Source organism: Dermacentor silvarum, chromosome 1 (assembly GCF_013339745.2).
Source record: "Dermacentor silvarum isolate Dsil-2018 chromosome 1, BIME_Dsil_1.4, whole genome shotgun sequence".
NCBI lineage: Eukaryota > Metazoa > Arthropoda > Arachnida > Ixodida > Ixodidae > Dermacentor > Dermacentor silvarum.
Genome location: NC_051154.1, coordinates 141,478,804 through 141,503,629, shown reverse-complemented (window position 1 = coordinate 141,503,629; position 24,826 = coordinate 141,478,804). Strand labels below are relative to the sequence as shown.

Here is a 24,826-nt window from a genome sequence, read left to right as displayed (position 1 = left end):
ATGATCCATCGTAGAATATCCCTTCCTGAAGCCAGCCTGTTCTCTTGGTTGGCTGAAGTCAAGTGTTGCCTTGATTCCATTGGAAATTATCTTGGTGAATATGTTATACAATACTGAACGCAAGCTAATGGGTATATAATTCTTCAATTCTTTAACGTCTCCCTTGTTATGGATTAGTATAATGTTGGCGTTATTCCAGCTCTCTGGTACCCTTGAAGTTGTGAGGCATTGCGTATAAAGGGCCGCAAGCTTTTCAAGCATGATATCTCCTCCATCTTTGATTAAATCTACTGTTATTCCATCTTCTCCAGCAGCTTTTTCCCTGGTCATGTCTTTCAAGGCCCTTCTAACTTCATCGCTAGTTATAGAAGGAGCCTCTGTATCCGGTTCATCACTATTTAGAATGAAAGTATGTTGGCTGTTTTGGGCACTGTACAGGCCAGTATAGAATTATTCCGCTGCTTTTACTATGTCATCGAAATTGCTGATGATATTACCATGCTTATCTTTTAGTGCATACATCTTGCCTCGCCCTATGCCAAGCTTTCTTCTTACTGATTTAATGCTGCGTCCATATTTTACGGCTTCCTCAGTCTTTCCCACGTTATAATGTCGAATATCCCTTACTTTCTTTTTGTTGATCAGTTTTAACAGTTCAGCGAATTCTATCTGATCTCGTGAGTTGGACACTTTCATGTTTTGTGTTTCTTTATTAGGTCCTTTGTTTCTTGGGGGCACATACCTACTGGTTGCCTTGGTGCCTTACCTCCCACTTCAATTGCAGCTTCTGAGATCAACCTAGTTACGGTTTCATTCATTACCTCTATGTTGTCTTTATCTTCCTTTTCTAAAGCTGCATATTTGTTTGCGAGCACCAGGCTGAATTGGTCTGCTTTTACCATTACTGCCTCTAGGTTGGCCTGTTTCCTCTTGACTAATTTCACTCTTTCTCTCTTCAAATTGAGAGAAATCCTAGACCTCACTAACCTATGGTCACTGCACTTAACCTTACCTAACACTTCTACATCTTGCATTATGCTTGGATCGGCAGAGTGTATGAAATCCATTTCATTCTTATTTCTTCATTAAGGCTTTTCCAGGCCCACTTCCTGTTGCTGCGCTTCCTGAAGAAGGTATTCATTATTCGGAGCCTATTCCTTTCCGCGAATTCTAACATCTCTTCTCTTGCATTCCTAGAATCTTTTGCCTTTGGTTACCACACTTTAATAATAAAAAATCTAGAAAAGAAGCCGGGAAGTGTTACATACAATCGGGTAACTGCCACACATGGAACGCGTAACGCTCTAAGAAGCGGGAAACACTAGGTACATAATGAATCGAGTGTCAAGCACTCCCTCATATCCATTGTAAAGTCCAGTAGAAAAGAACGTGGCGATGAGGTCATTCTACAATTTATTTATATATTTTTAAAGACACCTGGACGAACTCCTGTTCTTTTTTTCTGCATATTTTGAGAGACCGGCACTGGAGCGCTGTTTTAATTACTAGGCTCATATTATCACATTGTAGTGACGGTGAAGAACCAGACACTGCCGGAAGTGCAAGTTAAGAATGCAGCTCTTTATTTGGCGAACTGGTGCCCAAAGAGACATACAGCCCTCGAATTACAATGTAGCTGCGAGCGCAGTCGCAGAATCTTGACGGGTCAAGTCCGTCCGCTATTCATACGTTTCACCGCGCATCCAGAGTAATCGCTGGTATTGGCGTACATTTGAGCATGCATACAACTCTATTCGCGTCGCACGCACAATCTGATTAGGCAAGGCTCTTTTGCTGTAGCATGGACGCCAACATTTAAAAATATAGGATAAAGTAGGCGCGTCTAGCGCCAAGCGATAACTCGATAACAGTAGTAATCCGCTGAGAAACAGTCACTGAAGTTAAACAAAAGAGGTGTCACAATGTGTATTCGAGCAAGGTCGAAAGCAAGTTTGGCGGCGAAAACAAGATGCTCGTAGCAGTAGACACAGGTTAGCTTCATCTGGCAGTGACGTACAGGCGGCAAGCATGGATATTCACTTTTTGTATCATACGATTCTTAATTCAAACAAGACGTCTCATTCTTATCACTCACAAGTTAACCCGGGCAATTAGTCACAGCGCCTGATGTCTTGTTTCGTGCGGCTACGATCCACTGGACGGTTTCCTCGCCTTCGCTTGCTGGCCTTTGTCGTGAAACAGGGCTTTTGGTGGCTCTCAGGTAGTTTTCTTTTGGCATCTTGTCTCACTTTTCATGTATAATTATTGTCTTACGCCTGTTATATCTCAACCGGTGCAGTGTGCCCTCGAATCTATGTTTTATTTTGTTTCATTTTATTATTACCGAGAAGAAAAATAATTATTTTTGAGCGGAGCTAACAGCTGTTGATCCACAAAAACGCTGTTCATATAGTCTATGCCCTAGCGTATCGTAAAAGAGGCGCTCAAGTTAGAGATTTTCTACGGAGTTTTGAATACATGTGATGTAGGCTGTTACACCAAACGTTGTTAAGATTCGTGAAAGAGCAAACTGAGCCACTTGTGTGAAGGAGTTGGGATAGTTCCAGCATCGAGTGTGTTCATACTGCTCATCATCAAAGAAACGTACTCCCATTGCAAAGGAAAACGTTTTATTTCATTTGACTTGCGATAAATGCGAACAACAAAATATGTAAGATATAGAACTGTCTGACAAAGCAATATTAAGCTCATAGCAGGGCGTATCAGCAAGGTTATAGGGCCGGAATGAAATTTTCTTAGCAAGAGATGAATGAGAGTCGGGAGCAAGGAGATATAAAAGTAAACACTAGCTGGAGAGCAGTAGTCCCTGAAATGTTCTGGAAGTTGGCTCAAAAAGTTGCGCTTAGGAATGATTTTTCGAAACCGCCACAGTAGGGCCGTAGCCTGAGGATATGTTTTACTGACGGAACATGAGCCGAAATTTTGTTAATCCTTATTGAAGATCCTCTAAAGGAGGCGAAACATGTTACAAGCAGACTAGGATCAGCCCTTGAAATTAAGAGCTGGTTGAAAGAAATCCCCCAAAGACAAAATATCTCGTTACAACATTGCGTCATAGAATTATGATGGATGACTCTGCGCCTCTACGAAACCCAGCAACACTGACAGGGCTCCTCCTTATATTGCAGCAAAGAAGTGTGCCGAACTTAAGAATTCCCCCTCTGTATACGATCTCTCCTGCAGCTCAGACGCATTCCCAAGTTATTGCATTTCGAAGAGAAGACACTCTTTTTCGTTTTTATGTTGTGCATTAAAAAGTAGTGAAGACGTTAACGTTCTTATTGGCACATAACGGGCATAAAAGTAAAAAAGAAAGTAATATGTCCGATAAGCAGGCCTTACCTGTGTACTCTGGAAAACATATGGTGAGGGGTGACTTTTTGATTTTCTCCTCGAAGAGGTCTTTTTTGTTGAGAAAAAGGATTATAGATGTGTCGGTGAACCATTTATTGTTGCAGATGGAGTCGAATAGCTTTAGGGACTCTTGCATGCGATTCTGAAAGTTTTAAAAGAAAAATAACCATCATTCATGGCAATGCGGTAGCAGTTGGTAATCAAGTGAGGAACATTTCCATATGCGATAAGAACAACACGACATGGGACACCAACTTTTCTATCGCAATCCATTTCTTGTGCCTACATTTTACCGTCTTTTACTAATATTCCATGCCGCATTCAACAGAAAACTTCGCACAAGGTTTCTTTTTGCTGCAAGCTCCAACTTCCACCAATATTCATAACTGGATCCAGCATCTTTGTTCGAATTCACACACTGCAGCAAAAATTACTAGTTATTGTACTTGCCTCGCGCTTATATCCTCCAAATTAAAGCTGGAAATCCCTAATACTGCATGGAGAAAGATATACATAACATATCATTATGAACAAATCGTGAAAAGGACAATTCAAACACAAACATAAACCCTCAAGAATTCAATTACTGGATATTATTATAAGAGAGCTCTTCGTCCTTTATACAAATAACGCCATAGCCAATGTCGAAACCTAAATTAAGCACACCAGTATGTCCGCTGTGCCAACTAAAATGTTCAGATTTCGCTGTTCTTATTTGAATCTCTCGGCTCGGGTTCGATTTCTCCATGACTGTACGTGTACCGACAGATAAATTGCGCCGGAATAACAAAAGGACTTTTGGGCCCGTATTCACAAAGACGTTCTTAATCTAAGGCTGTTGGTAATGATCAGACTTCTGCCAACCGTGATGTCGAACATATTATTAGTGAAGAAGACCGGCCAATGGCAAAGAGGCCTTACGAACGTGAAAAGCTTTGTGAATCCAGCCCCTGGTGCTTCAGGCACAAATTTATGCGGCGAGTAGTTCAATTGGACGAAAGTGAAACCAATCACAGTGCCCCCCCCCCCCCCAATAAGAGAATTTGCTAACAAATACCAATCCTAAGGGAGAGGCTCAAGGGATGGTCAGACTTGGTATTTCATAGTTGCACTACCAGTCATGTGACGCGAGTCTGCCGGAGCATGAAATGAAGAGGAAATAGACGATACTGCTAAAAAATGTCACAGTTTCGCCCTAAGGGGGAAGCAGTGAATGCGATAGCAACACAGTAATGTCATACGAAGTAAGGTGAGCGGCTTTGGTAGCAATATGAATTGTAGTAAACATGAGCTGATTAAGTAAGCAGGTGTGCTGCGGCGTAAGTAGACCGACATGAAGAGAGACTCGATGACCACGAGGAGGCGCGTGTGAAACGGTGGTGTTGATGAGAAGCGCTTCCCGTGGGCAGCGCGTGCGAAGGGACACACCTGTAGCGCTGCACTGCCGACCCAGGCAGCATTGCATGTGTAGCGTGCGTTGGAAAATGTGGCCCGACTATTACTAACTGATTGAACAAGCGTGGTGTGAGCGCGCACAAATAAACATGAATAGATCACACTGAATGACTGCAGACAACGACTGTCAAAACGCTGGCAGCAAGCGCATATATACGCCGCAGCAGCGGGCGAAGGTACGTGCGGTCTATCGCTTCAACGGAAACTGAGCGGCGAATGCACGGCGCATAAAGGTCAGAGCGGTGTGGAGATAAGATACGGTGCGGACGAGCGACGAGCGCGGTTGTTGGCAGCGTAGAAGTGCGCCCCCCCCCCCCCTCCCCGCGCTCCCTCCGGCGCTGGCTTCCCGCTTCCTTGCTTGCGCGTGGGTGATTGAGTGCGTTCGCTCTCCGTGATAGCGCGCGTCCCCGCACGCTTCCGCTCGGGCATACGGCGCGCGGCGAAGATTTTATCTATAGGGAACCTCACGGCGACGGCGACGGCGACGACGACGGCGACGGCAGAAATCCGGTAGAAGTGTCCATATAATTGCTATCGCAATAATAAAGCACCCATAGCGCGAAAACTTCCGAGTTTATGCAAGCAATATCAACGCTGCTGGAGAGTAGTTAGTATGTATACCGAAGAAAGGACACAAGATAAGACAGGCTACTTACGGTGGTCTCATCTTCGTGAAGAACTTGGTCATATTCGCTCATGGCTACGCAGAAGATTATGGCAGTGACGTCTTCAAAGCAGTGGATCCACTTCTTCCGTTCAGACCGTTGTCCTCCCACGTCAAACAATCTGAAATAGCGGTAGAAGAGCCTTAGGCAAGAACGCGCTTGCTCTGGCCTAATTCGGTTGAAGATTTGTGGTTAATATATAGCCTGCTCAAGTGGCACTGGCCAGAGGCGCTTCTCAGTTGGGTATTTTACAATACATTCGCATTCTCCACTTCAATTAGTCTCTCGGTCTATGAATGTTTAATTTCGTCAGCCAGGAGAAACTAATAACTTTAGGTGACAGTGATTGGACATCCTTTTGAATGTGGCGGTGGCAGTATAACGCATAGTTTAAGTATTGCACAAGAATCTCAAGCACACCACATGTGCCTCATCAAATCAGGGCATGCTTAAATATTACCCGGCATTAGTCGAACTATTTTACTGTTTTTAAAAGAATCACCCTATTTGCTGTCACGAACCTTATAATCTAAAAAAAAATGCTAAGGTGCAAAGTTATCTTCTCTGCCGCACGTCCCGAAATGATTGCGTGAAAATGCCGTTCTCATACAGTGAACGAAGGCAACTTATTCCTGACCTAAAATTACGCGCTGTACTCTTGAACACTGTGTATAACACATTCTGCTCAGTTTAAAGAAGGTGTCCGAAATGCACATGACTTTATCTGTGTCGCTTTCTGACACTTAAGTGCACCTCAAGACGAGTTCTGAGCGGCATGAAACTTGCAAAAAAATTTATGATATTTATAATTTAGATTTATGGCCTTGCGTGGGCTTACGTGTCGAAGTTTACGAACAATCTTTCGACGGAAGGGTTCACCTGTCTTTCTTAAAACACGTACGATCAGACATGACCTCAGACACCTGTGGTGATGTGCCCAACTCGTGCATACTGCTAACCCTACTCGATAAAGACCACAAGTTCTATGACTTTCATCTGGAGTGTAAAATCCTTTGTAGGACATGATACATACGAAAAAGTTGCGCATTTACTGTGAATTCCAAGAAAATAAACGATGACATGAAAGTAGTAGTTCGGCGCTGTGGCACAGTGGAGCCGCTTCCTAGTTCGCACAAACAGAAATATCGTACGCGCTGCTGGCCGCCATATGAAAATTCAGCAGCAGCGAAACGTTCTTTTCTTAAGACAAAGATAGGAACAAAGTCATGTAATCATAAACGCTTCTGACTTCAGTGAAAATCTTCAATCTTCTGACTTAAAACTTCTGACTTCAATGAAACCTTCCACTATGCAATACTTTTAAACACCACGATAACGGCATACATTCGCACATCCTGCGCATTCCGAAGTTTTTGAAGGAGTAAGAGTTGGATGCTATGCACACAGAACTCGGCAAGTGACGGCAAGTGAATCTCTTATTTATTGCGAAAAGTTACCTTGATTTTTTTAACATTGTAGGCATATGCTAGATCGAAGGTATATTGACGTTCAAAAAAAATAATAGACAAGAAATTCGCTACCTTACTTTGACAGACTAGTGACAGTAAGCTACCGCGTACATGGAGCGACGTCCCTAGTGCTTTAGAATTAGAATTAGCCCGTGCTCTTTTCAGTAAAATCACACTGTGCACTGGTCGAAACTGACTATGCAAATAAATGTGAATTGAGAGTGCATGCACTGGGGAACTGAAGGAGCCTATTTCTAAACCATCAGGTCGGCTGGATTCTCTGCTATCATGCCACAAAGCGGTCGCTCATTGACTTATTGGGACAGCGTGTCTCTCTCGGAGGTTGTGCGAACAGATTGCCTAATGAACCATTAGGCGATTGGCCAGCGCCTCATTAAGGGGCAAACCTAGTGGCTCTTTGGGCAATGTGGCACTTTATGGAACGCTTCACTATGCTGTCTAATGGTTTCTAATGGTCTGCAGAAAGGCCATCTGGCAGTTCATTACTCAGCGAGCGAGCACATCGGCGGTTCACTATGATGGCTGGGCGGTTTTAGCGTCCCATCACGGGCTCCTGTCGCCTGGTGGGCATACCGAGGTACACCCCAGCTGCAATACCTTCTGCAGCTGAATTGGGCGTTCTTCCAAAGATGACAGAGAGTGAGAGGGGGAAAAAAGCGACGGCCAACACATTTCGATGCTCCACGTATCGACACGACTTGCTCAAGGCCGTTAGCACTGTGCCAGCCCCGTCTCGTCGAGGCGTAGATCTGCCGCATTACTGGCTCAAAATCACGTCTTGCATCGTATAACGCAGCATTTAAAACGTATATGAGAATGGCTCAGACTTCGTAATCAAAGTGAAGAACTCCTGACGAGAAAAAAAAAAAGCTACGTTAGCACAGTAAATGTTTCAAAACAGCATGAATTAGCGAAGTCACGCGCGAATACAAGCTTCACTGGCATATGCCGGCCTTCTATGTTTAAAAGCATCTAGCGAGCACTCAGAACGCACGAAAGTAAACCCTGAACTAATAAAATACAACGCTTACATGTACTATGACGCGTTGTTAATTAACTTTGTGCGCTATGGGCGCTGTGTAATTTATTTATGAGACCAAATTGGTGGCCTTGCATGCACACATGTCGACAGGGGTGCAATATCATTTGGCTGCTGTTTACAAAGCTGCTCCTGCAAACTCGCGCGATCAAACGTAAGTTTCGAACCTTGTACATGCGTACAGCCCATGTTCACTATTGACTCTATTCAACAAAAGCCATAAGCAACCTAAATTTCATACCCAGAAAGCCCACGTATTATGAGCGATCGTTATTTAAAACTCAGCAAGATTCCATGTATTCCCATACGATATGTGGGATTACTGCATATTCATGTTATGGGGCTTTGGCTTTTTTAATAAAGCACGCCGTTATCTTCTATACTGATGATGAACATTTGCAATGCGGATTTGTTATTGGCACTCTAAACTTACTGACAATTTGTGACTCGTCAAGGCACTCCTAAATCATAGAGGATCACAGAAAGGAAACTTACTTGAAATTTAAGTTCTTAAAGGAAAAGTGAACCTCTACGATGCCCGTCGTTTTGACTCTTGTCCGTAGAATGTCCTGTTCTGTTGGCATATATTCTTTCTTTCCCAGACGGTCTAAGTCGTCCAAAAAGCTGCGCAGGGGGAATAAAAATGATTAGCAGCAATGTAACATGCGGGAGAAATCACACTGTTGTCATAGTATGGTGGCTTTTATGTGTCATTAGCTTACTAAAAGATGTAAAGACGTGTATGCCTTTCACGTATGCGTACTGTTTCTACCGCCACATAAAAAGCGAAGTTGTTGAAAAGCAAAAGTCGAAAAAAAAACTTATATTTGAAATTTCAGTTCTTAAAGAAAAAACTGTCAGCGCTTCCACTGGGCTGGAGAGGGAAGACCAGCGAAGCTGTACTGTGGTGGGAATTATGTATTTCCAATTATGACTATTAAGATGTGATGGTGTAATTGGTTATTTAAACTATTAAAGAATGAGAAATATATATGATCTGGTGGTTTTCATTTATTTAGTGACCACAGGGACCATGGCCTTAATGTCGATACAGTACACCGCCATAGTGTGTACGGCAAAGGTTGGCACGTTCTTCATAAACACGTCACCAACGCCGCGCGCATTCTGTGCGAACGCGCGCAAAACGCCGCCGCCGTCGACAACAGTTCTGCGCGTTGCTGGTGCTGCTACATGTCCAAGTTTATACAGCTCCTCAGAATTTTGAGAATGGCAGCCCATAAACAAATGTCATGAAACAAAACACCGGCAGCGCATGCCTTTTATGTTAAATCTTCTCAGACTGAAATATTAAAAGTGCAAAACAAAACGCCCGGTCGCAAGATACGCATTTGGTGCCGCAGCTAAACGTCACCTCCTCTCCCTTCCTCCAATCCCCCCACGGCCTTTCGCGCGACGGAAGAAGTCGCGTTTGCTCTCCGCCGTGCGTTCGCTTCTCGTGAAAGCGCGAGTCCCTCGCCAGCAAACGCCAATGAGAGTTTTTTTCTACACGCAGACACGACCATCGGAGACTGAGCCCTTAACAGCCTCGCTGTAAAAATGAGATACTCGTCACTTTGACTTTTGTCCGTAGAAGGTAAAAAGTTATCATAAATTGTCTGTTACAGCGTGAAAATACATAAAACATCTTTTCACACGTTTAAAATACATCAAACCGTTTCTTACATCAAATTGTTCACAGAGGAGTCATAAATAAGCATACCGCGGATAGCTTATATATCAAAGCGCTGCATTTACTAATTTCTCAGGAAATTTCGTTGGGGCCATTTTTTAACTACGTGCGGGCACAGCGTGCATGCAGAGCCTGCTCGGTTGGTGAGAGCGCGCGCGCGGGCCCAGTTTCCTGCCATGGCCGCCATGCCATGCTGCAACGACGCAGTTACAAAGAAACGTGAAACGGCATTCGTGACTACTCTGCTTTGTACAACTACTCCTACAAAAGGAAGGGCTACTATGCACAAAAGGAAGACGCCTGCATTGGTTCCTGCTCAGCGCCAATAGTATGCGATCTATTGCTCGCACGATATGACAGGAATCCGGAGGGCGAACAAATACGTCCACAGCGTTTACAGGTCTTCTCGTATGCGGGCGATTAAGTTGTATTCTTCAAGACTTTTGAGCGCCGTTCCTGCTGAAGAAGTGCAAGAAATCTTAGCCGTTCTCATCCGCTTTTTGTCTAGCCTGATCCTAACCAATGAGCTAACAGCTGGATGCCAACTTCGGTTCCTGGATTTAGTGCTTTGTTTCAATGAGACCCACATTTTCTGGAAGTACGACTCGCACTCAAATAAGGGCTTGCTTCTGTTCTCGTCAACATACTCCTAGTTAGTGAAACGTCCTATTCTCTCTGCTGTCCTGAGCAGATTGTGCCCGCATCAAGTTTAACCTAGTTTTGGATCGCAATTTCGCCGCCTTATATCCGCCTGCTTTCCTGTCCAACGCCTGAGGAGCTTGGCTTAACATGTACTGGCATATTCTTTTCGAGAATCCAAGGCAGTGTTTTAAAAAAGGGAATCTAATGCACTGCTGTCATACCTTATGGTCACGTCGTATCGCACAAGATTTTAAAAAAATCTGCGGGACGCGTGGTCATTGAAGTACTGTTTTCAGCGCCTTACAAACTGGCAATCTTATGCGGGCGCGTAAGCATGGATGATTTAGACAAACCCATTCGCGAGAAAATCATAGGAACCAGTTTTTGTAGTGTTAGACAAATGTTGTCTATGAAATCCTTCTTAAATACGGAAAACCACATGAAAAACAAACTGGAAGGGGCTTAAATGAGATGTTGCGGAATCATTCCCACTCATTAAAAGGAACAACAGGCAGCACACTGGCTTTGCATTGCAACGCGTGTGGCGGTTCGCTTATGGAATTGGCGCCTCTCTCTGCCAGTTCTAATAAAGTAGGAGTTAATTTGTGTTTTTGGGTTATATATCGCCAGGGTCCCAAACCATAACCCCCCTCCCTGCCCCCTGTTAATCTCCCCCGTGCCCCCTGGGCGTCCCATGATACGAAGGCTGATTCAATTTTTTCTCAGGTCTGCGTGATACACTTTAAGTCTGCATGTAGTGTGATGCGTGTTTTGTGTGCTTTATGTATATGTCGTGTGTCGCGTGTGTATGCTTTTATTTATCATCGCATTCACCTGAAGTAGCATGCGAGGCCTGCCGCCAGTGAAACCTCGTCAGGTTTCATCGAAGAGACTCTCTCTCTCTTCCCTATCTTTGATGCAGGCCTGTTCCCAACGGCAATACCGGGAGAACCTGCCACGTGAGATTTAGGAGGCGTATATCTTTCAAAAAAGAAGGGCCGCATTTGTCGGCTCATCGTCGTCATTATTACATAACAAGGAGATACCTATCTCGACAACTAGCATTTTGCTTAGGGTTTGCGCATATTTTCGCCCATGAATTTTTTTTTCGCTATCTCTATTACCATTGCTTTGTTATTGTTGTATTATTTTTTTAGCCGTTTACAATAGCTATCTATTAACCTTGTCACTCCTCTATGTATTTGGCTTATAAAATGTTTGTCAATTTATCCGGCTGATAGGTTGTACTTCACTTTAGCACGGTTGCCCACCGATTTTGCGTTTTCGTCCTTTTTGCTGGATGACGCAGAAATTAGAGCACTGTGACGTTGCCTATCGCCAAATACCCTGTCTGCATTTTTCACCGTATATGTGCATATTTTTCTTATTAATAACCCATCAGCTGACAGTCAGCGCCTGTGTTGCATGTGCTGTCCGTATTCTTGAGGTCCTGTTTAACTCGCGCTGTGTTTCAGAACGTTCAAAAACTTCTTTTTGTGTTTAAGAAAGATAGCCTCAAGATATATTTTTTCTGAAATCCGTAATTAAAGCGCTGTAAATAATGCTTTAGCAGCTATATTTTATTTACCACTTCAGTGCGCAATGCATGCGTGAATATTGGTCGCAACGTGAATATGGGTCGGAAATAATTCGCTATAAACACAAGGCCCCTGTAAGTGAAAACTATGGAACCATTGGGTGACAAGACAGCTATAAAAGTGGTCCCCTAACGATACTTTCCGAAGGAGTCAAAAGTCACACAGAGCTAATAGGTAAAGGTTGTGCGTTGCTGGGGCCAAATTCACAAAAATTTTTGCTCGTAGGAATTCTTTGCCATCGGCCGGCCGTCTTCGCTAATGACATGTCAAGCCCCATGATTGGCTGAAATTTTCTCTTACGAACAGTTTCATCGTAAGAGGTTCTTTTTTGTGAATACGGGCCCTGTTTCCGCGATGTTGTCCCATTTGCGTGGGACAGCATCGCGCATTACACATTACAATGTGTAATGGACTACACACATTACAATGTGTCAGTATGAGCTATGCGCGATGCAAACGCGATCAGCAAACGTGCCTGCAGCGGGGGAGCGGTGCACTCACAAGCGCGTTTGCGGCGTCAACCGTAGGCCGCTGATTCGAAAAAACTTGTTTTTCAGCAGGCGTTGCCAAATGGAGTAGCGTTGCGACGCAACTCGTACTTCTCTCTATACAATTTGCTTTCACAGCTTCATTTTATCAACGATCCAGGCGAGCCTCATAACTTCATAAGTCACCAGGGTGGAAAGCGAAAGCGTGCTTTATCGCCTCGCGGGACAAATCGCTGACTGCAGCGGCTATCTTTGCTACACAGAAGGAATCGCGAGCAGCAGTGGCCTGCTAATAGGGGCACCGCTTGCTGAGAAGGAAATTGTATCCACCCAGCGTCCCCCACCCCTATAGAGGGCACAAGCGCACTCTGCCGCGCACCGCCCTTGCACGCTACACAAGTGAGCTGGTATCGTAAATAAAAACTTCAAAGTTAATTTTTTCTTAGATTTATTTCACTATATTTACTTTAATTTTATTTGAACTGTAACAGTGAACGTCTGATGCTGTCCTTGTAAAGCTAAGGGAAAAGAAGTAGTTGGCATCGCCCCATATGGCAACGTCTGCTGCACGTACCATTAATGAAGAAAAAAAGAAGAAGGAAACCTCGTTGTGTCTTCATCTTCTCCTTCTCTCTATTCTTCTACTCGTGCCATCGGCCGCAGCCAGTGCAGCAATAGCAGCTGCAGCGATGTTCCAAGTTTGTGCGATGTGACAGAATTGTTTCGAGGTTTAATTTAAGCTCACACAACGCCATACCTCTCCAGGCAAACTTTTTTCATTTTAAAGCATCAGCAAGTGAGAGGGAAAGTCCGCTTTTTTTTTTCTTTCTTTCTTTTTAGACGCTCAACGTTGACAAAACACTTTGGAAAGAAAACTGCAGGGCAGCAGCAGACGCCAATTCACATTTTTTGTCGCAAAAATCTCTCCGGTCTTTAGAGGTGCCCCTTGTTCATTTCGTCTACGGGCACGCGAAGTACTTTGTGCAATGTACTTCCTGGCTTCGACAATCCCGTGAATGATAACGACCACGACGATCATCATGCGCCTAAAAGGACCTTTCTTTCTTTCGGAACTCGTTGCGAACTCTGCCAGGATGATGGGATCGAAATCCGCCGTAGCGGCGGAAAGGGTAGAAGCCGCCCCCGAGCGGGAAGTGCAGAGCACAGTGCCCATTGTGAGCTCCGCCGCCAGCACGCTTCACAGCCCACGAGAAAGAAAGGAAGAAAGAAAGAAAACGAGCGCCGCCTCCTTTCTAAAACAGCGCCCTCCTGGGTCGTCGCAATCATCGATCGAATGGGGCAGGCTTTGAATAAAAGCTCCTTCTGCTATTTTCTGTTTCCCAGAACCGCTCTAACAAGTGTAGCGGAAACCGCAAGCCGGCGCCGTCGTCCACTTTGAGGCTTCCCTGCGACCAGCCTCTCCGGATTCCTGGCTTGCTATAGTTAGCTCGGCGGAGGCGTTCATCCCAGTCGCTGACAGAGGAGCTCCTGGGGACCATTCAGAAGAGCAAGGTGACGTCACGCGGCTCGCGCCGAACGCTGCGCGTCTACCTCGCTGTAAATGGGCAATCTTTGCTGGGCCAATTGGCAAGAAAAACGCACGAGGCTCCTAACGAGCAGAGCGGGAATCACGCCGCCGTCACCGTGGCAACTCGCCCGGGGCCGCTTTCGGCCCCAGCGCATGCAGAGTGCTCGGGTCGTTCGTTTACACGGCCGCTTTCGAGTAACTCTGATGCGAGCCACGAAGCGTGCACGCAGCGAACGCGCCATGACTGCCGGTCACCTGGAATCGCTCGCGCCACGGCCGCCCTGCTGGCCAGTCAATCACGGCTGCCGCAGCGCGTCCGGTACAGGCGCCGTGATCACCGGAAAGGATTACGACAGCGTGGCACCAGATACCACCGGAATAAACGCGACCTTGTCAGCTCTAATGAAACACAGTTCTCTCTGCAGCTATATCGAGTGCGCCTTAAGGCCACCGGTAAAGCCGAGGTAAACGTAATCGAAGTAAGGAAGTAAGGAAGTTAGACCTAAATATAGATATGGTGAAGGATTAGGGATTTTCCCGCTCTTGGCTGTTCGGACCAACACCATTGTAAACGTTTCCAGAGGAGATTTGCACAGCGTCCTTCAAGGCACACAATTAGGTTGTCAGAGCAAAAAAAAATGTAACCTTCCGAAAATACTCGACGCGAGAAGGTGTTTGAAGTGGAAGACGTGAAAAGATTAGGCTTTTGTGCGCTAGTTGAAGGCCAATAGAATGCTAAAAAAACGACAAAAAACATCACAAAATGGTATATTGAAGGGGTTGTTCATTTTACACGAAGTGTTTACTTATTATTTAAGTTTTCTGAACAAGTCAATAACGTTTTTCAAATGATGATTGTTGCTATCTGTATGGTAAAAACCCCTCCTGGAGTTCTCAAAGAGGGTCAAAAGAAGATAAAAGTAGAGTTATACATGAATATGTTGAGAAAGAGAGACCTAGGTACGGATGCTTAAAAACGCATGTAATTTCGAAGTATTGTCAATACGTTCAAAATATTCACGGCCCATTTCTTGTTCGATCTGGAGAAGAAATGGGCGCTTGCCTGTGTCTGTGCTGGCTCCACACCAGCAGCGCATTACATATGGAAGCAAACTGTAGCCACGGCGGAACGCGAGAAGCACCATTTCTCTTAATGTGAATTTAATACTCACTACTTGGCGGAGTCGTTGAGCTGGTACTCGTTGGAGCGCCCAAAACACTCTTGCACCCCGGAGTCTGTCCATAGCCTCTTCATGGCGCTGAGCAGTTCCTCAGAAAAGGGTTCCGTGTCCTCCATTCGCGCCACGACGTCAAAAACCATCTTGGCGTCCGCCTGCGCCAGCAACCAAAGCAGCAAATCAGAACAAACTAGTTTCAAATAGGCACCTGCGTGGTGAACCGCACACAGTACAGAGGTCAACACACTAGTCTAGAACACAATCCTGAGGGCCAAAGCAGCTACCAAAGCTTAAGCTGAGAACCAGGTCGAGAGAAATCAGTGGAAAGTGTAAATGTAGTCGCGCAACCTCGCATACAGCCGATTTTGTGCCACATGTCCTCTTCAGATATCGGTAGCGCAGTCCTGAGAACGTGGTTCGCGCGTTCTAGAGAAGTGTGTTGACCTCTGTACACAACAGTACTCCTGTTGCGGGAGTAAATGCGGGGAAGTAAATACTTCAAAGTGTTGTTGTTAAATACTTCAAAGCGCTGTTGTTCAAAGTGTTAATGTTCAAAGTGTCAGTATTCAAAGTGTGTGTGTGTGTGTGTGTGTGTGTGTGTGTGTGTGTGTGTGTGTGTGTGTGTGTGTGTGTGTGTGTGCGTGCGTGCGTGTGCGTGTGTGTGTGTGTGTGTGTGTGTGTGTGTGTGTGTGTGTGTGCGTGTGGTGTGTGTGTGTGTGTGTGTGTGTGTGTGTGTGTGTGTGTGTGTGTGTGTGTGTGCGTGTGTGTGTGTGTGTGTGTGAAATGCGGCTCACTCAAGCCATGGTTATCAGACACGTCAACAACACTGAATGACTGGCTGACTTTGTTTAGTCATAAACAACAAGTTAGAGATCACGAATGAAAGCCTGATGGGAAACACGAAACCGCCGAGATGAAACAAAAATTAGAAAGAGTGGTTTGGCTCGTACCTGCATTCAAGGTAAAAAGTACATTGTTTATCCTACGAAGAATGGCCAACGCTGCTGCGGCGCAGTTAGTATTGAAATATGCGGATTTAGACCGCTGGCGCGAGCTAGCTGTAAAGCATGTGCTGCAAATTATTCGAACGCACCAGTCCTATAGCGTTCACCGACCTTCTCTCATTATAATCAAGCTGAAACTGAATAAAAGCTACTAATTTCTGCCGGTGCACGAGGCGAATAGAAGCAGCCGGACGCGAATGTTACGGACATCTCCTAAATTCTTAAATAAAGGGTTCGTAAGACATTAACAAAAGTTAAAATTTCTACATTTCTTTTGTTATTACCTACCTGCGCTCACGCTTCCCGAAATTTTAAACATCCTGCATTTTTCTTTTTTTTTTTGATACCCGCCAACTGCACGCACCAAAATTCCACATTGCAAAACTCCGACTCGCGGAGAAAATGATGGCAGGTCAAGCTCAGCAACAACAAGAGAAAGTAAACGGAAGGATCGTCTGGTTGCGGCCGCGGCGCAGCGCGCCCATCTGGATGCTGGCACCGCGTATCGATCGACAGGAACACGCCGAAGAGGATAAGAAGCGCTGTTGTGTACTCTGCACCGAGATGGCGGTGCCGTTTTTCTCCCCCACTCGAAGCGCTCGCTTGTCGTCCGCAAAAGACTTCTCCGCTACGAGCTTGCCGTGCATCCTTTCTCCTGTCTCGTTTCACTTGAAAGGCTGGAAAGACCGGTGAGAACACGCTGCCGCTACAGCTAGATGCCAATGAAAAAAAAAACAGTAATAACAAATATTAAAATAATAACACACATAGAAACACTCAGCGGGAGGAGACAGGGTGTAAAACAAAATGGAACGTGAGAAGCAGTTCATTTGATATTTTTCCAGCTCTTGCTTTGGCGTCTTCGGGCGCGCTGAGGCTTGTCAGAGCAGCACGGAACTGAAACAGACATGCAACCGTTCAAATTTCTGCTGTCCTTTCGTTCGTTTGTGATTTGTTGTTATTTGTTTGAATCCGGGTTATTGATTTTTCTTTTTTTTTTCCGTTCAGGACACCTGAACGAGACGGGAAATAATAAGGCGACCTACCGGCATAATAATGAAAAATGCTTCGTTTTTGGCTTCCAGCCTATGTTGCAATCTCGGGGTCCTTATTCAAAAAGGAGTTGTAGCGTAAGGGGGGGGGGGGGGGGGGGGGTCGTAAGAACAGGCACCAGTACATCGTAATAGCGAACATAATATTACGGAAAGCGGCTGGCGAATCAAGAAGGGCGTTCTCAGGGGGGAAACATGTTGTGAGAATTGAGCCCTAGTGTAGTGAAAAACTTCCTAATGACAGGTTAATTTTTTTTTTAAATCCGCACCTTAGTAGGGGCTTGAAAAAGCTGCTCTGCGCCGATAACTACGACTTATCGTTGATAGACTTTTCTTTATTTTTCTTTTCTTTTTGGAGCTCACGTTTTGAGAGCAGCGGCAGTGATTTACCGTAAGGGGACGTCTCGACGCAGACGACACGGGTGACATAAATTTGTTTCAGTGGAGGCAGCGAATATTTTGAACATCTAGGGTTCTATAAGGCCCACTGAAATCGTAGTTCACGAGTGTGTTTGCATTCCGCCCACATCGGAAGCGGCGAGCTCAAAGCCGCGCCCCTCGAGGCGACGTTCTGCTTACGTCACCGAGCAGCCAAAGCGCTCCCACTGCGAGGAGCATGCAGCCGCAGCACGCTGGCTGCCCGCTGCTGGTTGACGTAAGCGGAAAGCCGCCTCGAGGCAGTAGCGCACCCAGGATGTCTGCCAGGAAGAGGGGGGGGGGGGGGGGGGGGGTGCCAGTTTGCCAATACCATCTAAACAGCACTAATTTCAATTTCTTCACGAGAAATTGTCCAAAAATGCGCTTTTTGCGAGTGTGCAGACGATTACGCGTCTTACATGTTAGTTGCAGTACTCAAATGCGCAAGGAAAGAAAAGGGGTTAAACAAAAGGGGGGGGGGGGGGGGTTAGTCGGCCTCAGGGGGGGGGGGTTACAACTTCCCCCCCCTCCCCCCCGTCGGTGCGCCACTGCCTCGAGGGGTGCGGCTTTGAGCTCGCTGCAGCCTCCCACTTTCGGTTTCGCGCGCTCTGATAGCCGAAATTCGTCGTGTCACAGTGCCGCGGGTAATCGCATTCTTTTAGATCTGAAAGTTTATATGGATTGTACGGAGAGTTCGTTTCAATTTCTCAATTACGATGAGCTCGCCGAAACTAAAAGGTTTAACGTAATTAATACAGTTTCGTTAATTAGCAACTAATTATCTCGCATCACGTACCCGTCACCTCGAGGTCCCCAGCACTGAAGGCGGAGGAAGTGTCCTTTTATTTCAAAACGGCTATTTTTAAATATTACTAAAACGGCTATATTGAATATTACTAAAACGGCTTTTATTAAAACGGCTATATTTAAAACACCCGGTATACTGAATTGCAGTGACGCCCATCGGCCATGTGACGCCCAGTAGTCTCACAAGGCAACCGGGAGTAAGCAGCGCTTGGTTCGGCCATTGCTCGGGAGGGATACCAACTTGGAGGTGCGAATAGCTTCTCCTCAAGGTGTTAACCACGAGCGAGACCGTTATGGCGTCCTCTGCACCTTAACCAAATATCGCGCTTGCTATTAGGTCCGGCTTAATGTTACGCAACCAGCTTTTAGCAGTGAAATGGATACTGAATGAAGACAAACAACATACTTCTCTTTCGTTGTTTCCGAAGCTAATTCCCAGGTTTGGCATGGCTCTGAGGATGGCCACCATGGACTGTATGGTGTTGCTGTACACCACTGGTTTGTACTGCTTGAAGTCTTCCTGCGTGAAGCCACTGTCATGGATAATCCTGCACAGAAGTAGGGAGGAAAAAGAGAAAATGCATGAGCGAAAACGTGCCGAGAAGAAGACGGCACATTGGTCTGCCCCGCTTTGCCCCTTTCTGTCCTGACACGCATTGTCTTCCTCTGTTAGCTCAGATGACTTGAGAAGAAATTGAAGATTTTGCTGCCGGGCATTTCACGCTTAAGGAAAGGAAGGCAGTTTGTCTGGAAAGATGTAGATAGTGTTGAGGTGACGATAAGTCACGATTAAAGGTCGTTTGGTTCTCTACGCAAAGATCACTGCCATGCTACATGTACATCCACTCACAAATGTTTACAAGACACGGGTTCCACGGCAAATGTGAATTTCTCCTCGGCTAAGGCATGACGTTTATAATTTATTGGATCAATGTGTAGGTCGCAAAGGTGACCCACTGACACTTTGAATTTCGGGCTATGTGTCCAAACTTCGCGGGAATTCAGCTTCAGCGCGGGAATACCGTGCGCCGTAAACTTCCGTAGCCGATTGTACCTTAGTGTGTAATTGACGTTTGGCATGCGTCCAACGCAACAGATACAAAGTCAAGCTCTCTTCTAAATAACTTTGTCGGTTATAACTAATAGCGTGCTTCTAGTATTCCGTACTAAACCAAAACATGCAAACAACACAAAGCAGCGATAATGCGGTATTTTCACTCCCATACATGCTAAACGTGAGACGCACAAAGCCAGGTAGGCTGTTGCTTCGGCTGTCGCCATCATTAGCACCACCACATAAGGCTTTTGGTAATCCCGCAACATGCTAACATAAAAAAAAGAATTCCCTCTACGCGCTATACTGCGTAGTCCATGCAATGCCTACTAAAGAAGCGAATAGTCAATGAAGCCAACGAAAGCATAAAGCACTGAAGTGTTTTAACTGTAGGGGGCCATTTATTCATATTCAGGATTACAGAAACAGATTAAGGACGGAAGACAGTATGGCACCAGCGGCAGTCGGTCCCGCAACATCTATGCGTCGTGTGCGCTTGTCTTCGACGTAGAGTCAGATTGCATGCACAGTCGCCCTTCGCTACAATAACAAACACTTCTATTCCCTTCTTCATCTTCAGCGAATGTTGACCGCTATTACCCATCCCCTCTGTTTTGTTTTTGTCGAGTATCTCATTTTCCTTCTTGCCCTCGTGAATTCCGCACATCGTCTATAGTTGCATCGTTTAATACTCTCGAATAGAATGACGTATTCCGCAACTCCTTGGAGTAGAAGGCGCCAATTCGACTTATAATTCGCGCGCAAAAAAAGAAAAGTGATAATAAAAAAAAACTTAGGAACGAAGGAGCTGCTCCTTAATCTGTGGGAAAAGACCCCTGCGGTCTATCGCTCTAACTGAGTAAGTGAAGAATAGTCGTTCACATGTCACCTGTGTTCCAGATATTGCAAGACGTTCAAGCAACATTCAAGCACCCCATGTCACTCCGCCCCTACCACGACTACCACTACAGGGATGGAGAGCACGCGCGCGACATAATTGGCGATTGTGTCTATGTAGTTAACCTAAAATTTCTTACGTTGAACCACATTATCGACACTAAGTTATTGTAACTGCCTTATAGATGACACGGTGAGAAAAATAAATATATCATTCCTTTCTCAGAGTAGAATAGCGAACCAGAAGCTATGAAACAAAAAAGAGTCACCACATCTGTCGATCTGTCTGCCTATGGACTCAGATAAGTGTTATCGCTAATATTCGAACTGAAATGAATATTGGACAATTGCGAACATTGAATTCTCGAATCAAATACTAATCGAATAGCAAGGACTATTAGATTCGTATTCAAAATTTCGAATATTCGTACACTCCTAAATATTGGTGAACAAATCTCAATTGGAGCTGTAATGATTACGGGAGCAGATCGCCCTGACCCATGGCGGTCCTTAGGGGGAAACGGAAGGAGGCAAACAAGTCAGTCGCACTCCACCCATCTAACCTTCCTCGAACGTCTTACTTTCTTAAGACATGTCTCTATTTCTTTCGTACTGGTGGATCAATTATGGTAGCATCGTCCTTTTTTTATTCCCCCAGGTTGCCACGCGGCACAATGGAAATGAAATTATATTTAACCACGGAGGCCCGTGTAATGCAGATACTGCAACAGTGACTTTTAACATGCATTGTCCATGAGCCATCGTTGATAGTCACCAGGTTCGCTAGTTCTTAAAATCTCCGAGTGCGTTTTCGCGGACCGTCTTTCCCAGGGCACGTCCAAAGTAGATGACTGGCATCATCATTCTCGTTTGAAGAAAGGGCGAAAGCGAAGAGTGATAAAACTTCCATGGCATGGTCACGTCTTACAATAGCCAAGGACGCCGCGATGTTTCTTCGCGCCCGATTCTAATCTATTATCATGCGGCTAGTCACGGTTATAGCGAAGGAAAAGTGCCGGTTCGGCCAAATGACAAAACAAGAAAAGGAATATAATGTAAATAAAATTGTTAGGTTATTTGAATCTAAGTTTCCTAGATGTGAAATATCTTCATGGTATCTGTTGTTCATATAATACCTGCAGTTCATTGTATATCTGCACTTCATGATAGACTTAGTAGAGTTACACAATAAGAAGATTCGGCACTGCGCTCGCACGTGAAGCCCATGACAATGTCTCTGTGGGAAGGACGGTCCACAAATGCACCTCTTGTTTTTTTACCTCCCTTCCTAATCCCAAGACCAATCCCTGGGACAATAATTGACTGGAAAAAACGTCTAGTAAGAACATTCGTGCATTTCAGTTGTTCAGATTTCAGATATTCATTTGTGCTTGCATACCCCACGAAAGAGAAAACAAAATATTTGCAAAATAGCGCGCAGGAGCTAACGTACCGAATTTAAAAATGAAAAGCTAAAACAAGTTTTCAGCCCTACAAATTCACAGCAGCGCTGAGTTAAATATTCTGTTCGAAAATAAAATTTGCAAGCAATGTTTCAATAAGTCTGGCCGTCCAAAATTGAACGAGAACGTTGACAGCAGCGATAACTTTCCGACAAAACACCACTGTCTTGCTGCCTTGAATGGGCTTTAAAGAACGTTTCAAACGCTCCTTTCAGACAAATTTTATAAACATCTTACGCAAAAAGAAGTGAACGCCTGCAACAACGATGTGAGCAGTGGTAGATATGTTACCCCACGTGCAGACATGACTAAAGCAACGTGTCGACAACGCATCGGAAACAAGTCTGAATTTTAACGCATCCTATATCATTGACGAAACGTCTGGACTGCCTTACATACGCGTCCTTCCGAACGCCAAGGCATCACGCAGACGACAGACGTGTTACAATCAGTAAACCCGTCATGGGCTTCGTAGTGCACGGCTTTCCTTTGTGCTCTTTTTGTTTTTGTACTTAAAACGTGACTACAAAGGCACGCTAACTTCTATCCGGTGCTGAAAAGCAAGCTTGACGTGATTTGCTGCAGCCGCCTTATTTTTTTTTTAACAAGAGAACTACCCTATAAGTATGGCATTGCTTGCACGTTTGTCTTTTCGTTGGATCTTACCAACATCAGCTGCTTTTTGTTCTTTGAATGCTTTCTCTGCAAGGATTTAGCCATAGCTGTCAATACTAAGTAAGCCCACCTGCTTGGCCCTCGATTGCAGTATACCTTAAAAAATAAAAAATAAAATAAATGTCCGGGGTAGGATAGCCTGCTGTCTGAAAATTATTGGTTTGCTCCTAATGTATGCTCTGCGAGAACTGAGAGCACTTCTCTTCCAACGCATTGGGTGTGTACAACGTCGTGACGTCTCGTTTGAGGAGTTTCGAGTGCGAACACTCAAAAGGTAAACGCTTCTTAGCTCTCGGCGCGTACCGCCAGGAAACCTTGCCGTCAGAACAGAACGGGATTAATAAGCATCCAAGTCAAATAGTAATGTCTCGGAGTAATTCGTAAGCAGGATAAATGCGATTCTAGGAAGTCTTAAAAATATATGAAACGTTATCCACAACAGTAGTTAGGCAGTCACTTCGGCGGATGTATGAACCTTAAAGAAAAAGTGGAAATAATGTACATATTTTAATGGGCTAAAGAATAGGAAGATGTGGTAGGTAGACGCAAGCAGACGTACTATCAAGTAAGCTTTTGCAACATGGCAAACTTCGGGACAAATAAGGAAACGTGGAGGTCTCTGTGTAGTTTGGTGTGCATTTGGAGGTGGCACCCGTACCATTCGGTGTCAGGAATGGGATGACAACAGTCACTGAGGTTATGGTGACAGCATCATCAAACTTGCTCGTATCTTCTCGAACATAATAAAACGCTGCGACATTCGCAGACAAGAGGCCAAATTGGAACTGAGGAGGAACTTATCAGTCCCCCTCTTCCCACCGAGGGTGGCAATACCAGATGAAAGAGAACCGGTTAAGAAAGAAGCTGTTGGCAAATAAGAAAAGTCGTGTCCATTGGAGTGTGAGGATGATGAGATGGCAGAAGGCGCTCAATAATAAACTGCAACAGTGACGGGAATGCCGAAAGAGGAGCTCTCAAAAGCGGAAAGGTCAATTATCCACTCCTGAGGTATGTCAAGCTCGCACGGAATACCGTCAATACCTGTGAATATGAGAAGCCACTCGCGAGGAATCTGTCGCGCCAACCGTGTAGCATTTGACCCGTTTAGAAAGCGAAGACGATGAGTCACTACGTCGGAGACACTGGGTCGACGGCACCTCAGAGTTGGTGGAAGTCGTATAAAACTACGCAGGCGACTTTATTAAGGAGAAGGACGCCTTGGTTTGGGAAAACTTCATTTGATCGCGAAGCATAAAAAAACTGGCGTACCAAATACCTGCGCCAGGCAGAAAAGACGTGTCGGCTATACGTTCGTTTGTAACGTTTGTTGGGAAGCGGCTGAGCCTGCAAGTTTATTTATATCAGTAGCATTCACAGACAGACACAAAAGCGTAAGGCGGAATACTGCGACAGTGCACGCTGTCTATAGACGGCTGCGCAAAACGTTTTTGTTTAACACGAGAGAATGGTCCGCCACCGGTAAGATAGACCATGGCATTCATCACAGCTTGGCCACTGCCGTTTTCTTCGGTCTTCGCATTGTTAACTCAGAAATGTTTTCTGATACATTGGGACTGGGACAGTCAGCTCTCTGTAAATAGAGGGAAACAGTGGGCGCGGCCGGATGGTGGGGATATGCATATGTAAACCAGCATTTTCCATGGACATTTCCTCAATAACTTTGGCTATGAGGTGGTTCCGCGCCTTGTTAGCCTTGACAGCAAAGAAAAAAAAAACGAAGTGCTTAACCTTTGCATCCCTTCCCTCCTTTTTCTATTGTATATGTGTAGGTTGAACTTCTTATATCTTTTTGGGTTAACCTCCCTGCCTTTCCCACCACGTTTCTCTCTCTCTTTCTCTTATAAATATACTAAATAGCAATGGTACGTCGAGCTGAATTGAAAAATTACAATTCTGAAATACGTGAAAAGTGAGCCATATCCTTATCCACGTCTTAGTAAGCCAGAAAAAGACGCAAGAACGAGAGACGGTGTTGAAGTTTCCGCACTAGTTTTTCGCGACGTCGTGAGACTTGGACAGGGTCTGCTCAGGACCAGTTAATGTTTATGCACAAACAAGAACTACATTGTATTCTAAAGGAATCGGTAGGGGTGTGCGAAAAGTAATTCTTGCGCCTGAATCGAATACTATTGAAACTAATTAAATTGTGGGGTTTTACATACCAAAACCACAGTCTGATTATGAGGCGCGCCGTAGTGGGGGAGTCCGGAATAATTTGGACCAACTCCGGTTCTTTAACGTGCACCTAAATCTAAATACACGGGTGTTTTCGCATTTCGCTCCCATTG

The 24,826-nt window shown here is 45.1% G+C and overlaps 1 protein-coding gene across 1 annotated transcript in view; it reads right to left on the bottom strand.

Moving 5' to 3' along the window:
- The window catches only part of LOC119436153 (guanine nucleotide-binding protein G(o) subunit alpha), a 136,190-nt gene that overhangs the window by 9,831 nt on the left and 101,533 nt on the right, over window positions 1–24,826 (bottom strand). The window contains exons 3-7 of the mRNA XM_037702916.2: window positions 18,835–18,976; window positions 15,143–15,303; window positions 8,520–8,648; window positions 5,487–5,616; window positions 3,364–3,517 (exon numbers count right to left, since the gene is read on the bottom strand). Of these exons, the coding sequence (XP_037558844.1) occupies window positions 3,364–3,517; window positions 5,487–5,616; window positions 8,520–8,648; window positions 15,143–15,303; window positions 18,835–18,976 (716 nt within the window). The remainder of the gene's footprint in view (window positions 1–3,363; window positions 3,518–5,486; window positions 5,617–8,519; window positions 8,649–15,142; window positions 15,304–18,834; window positions 18,977–24,826) is intronic.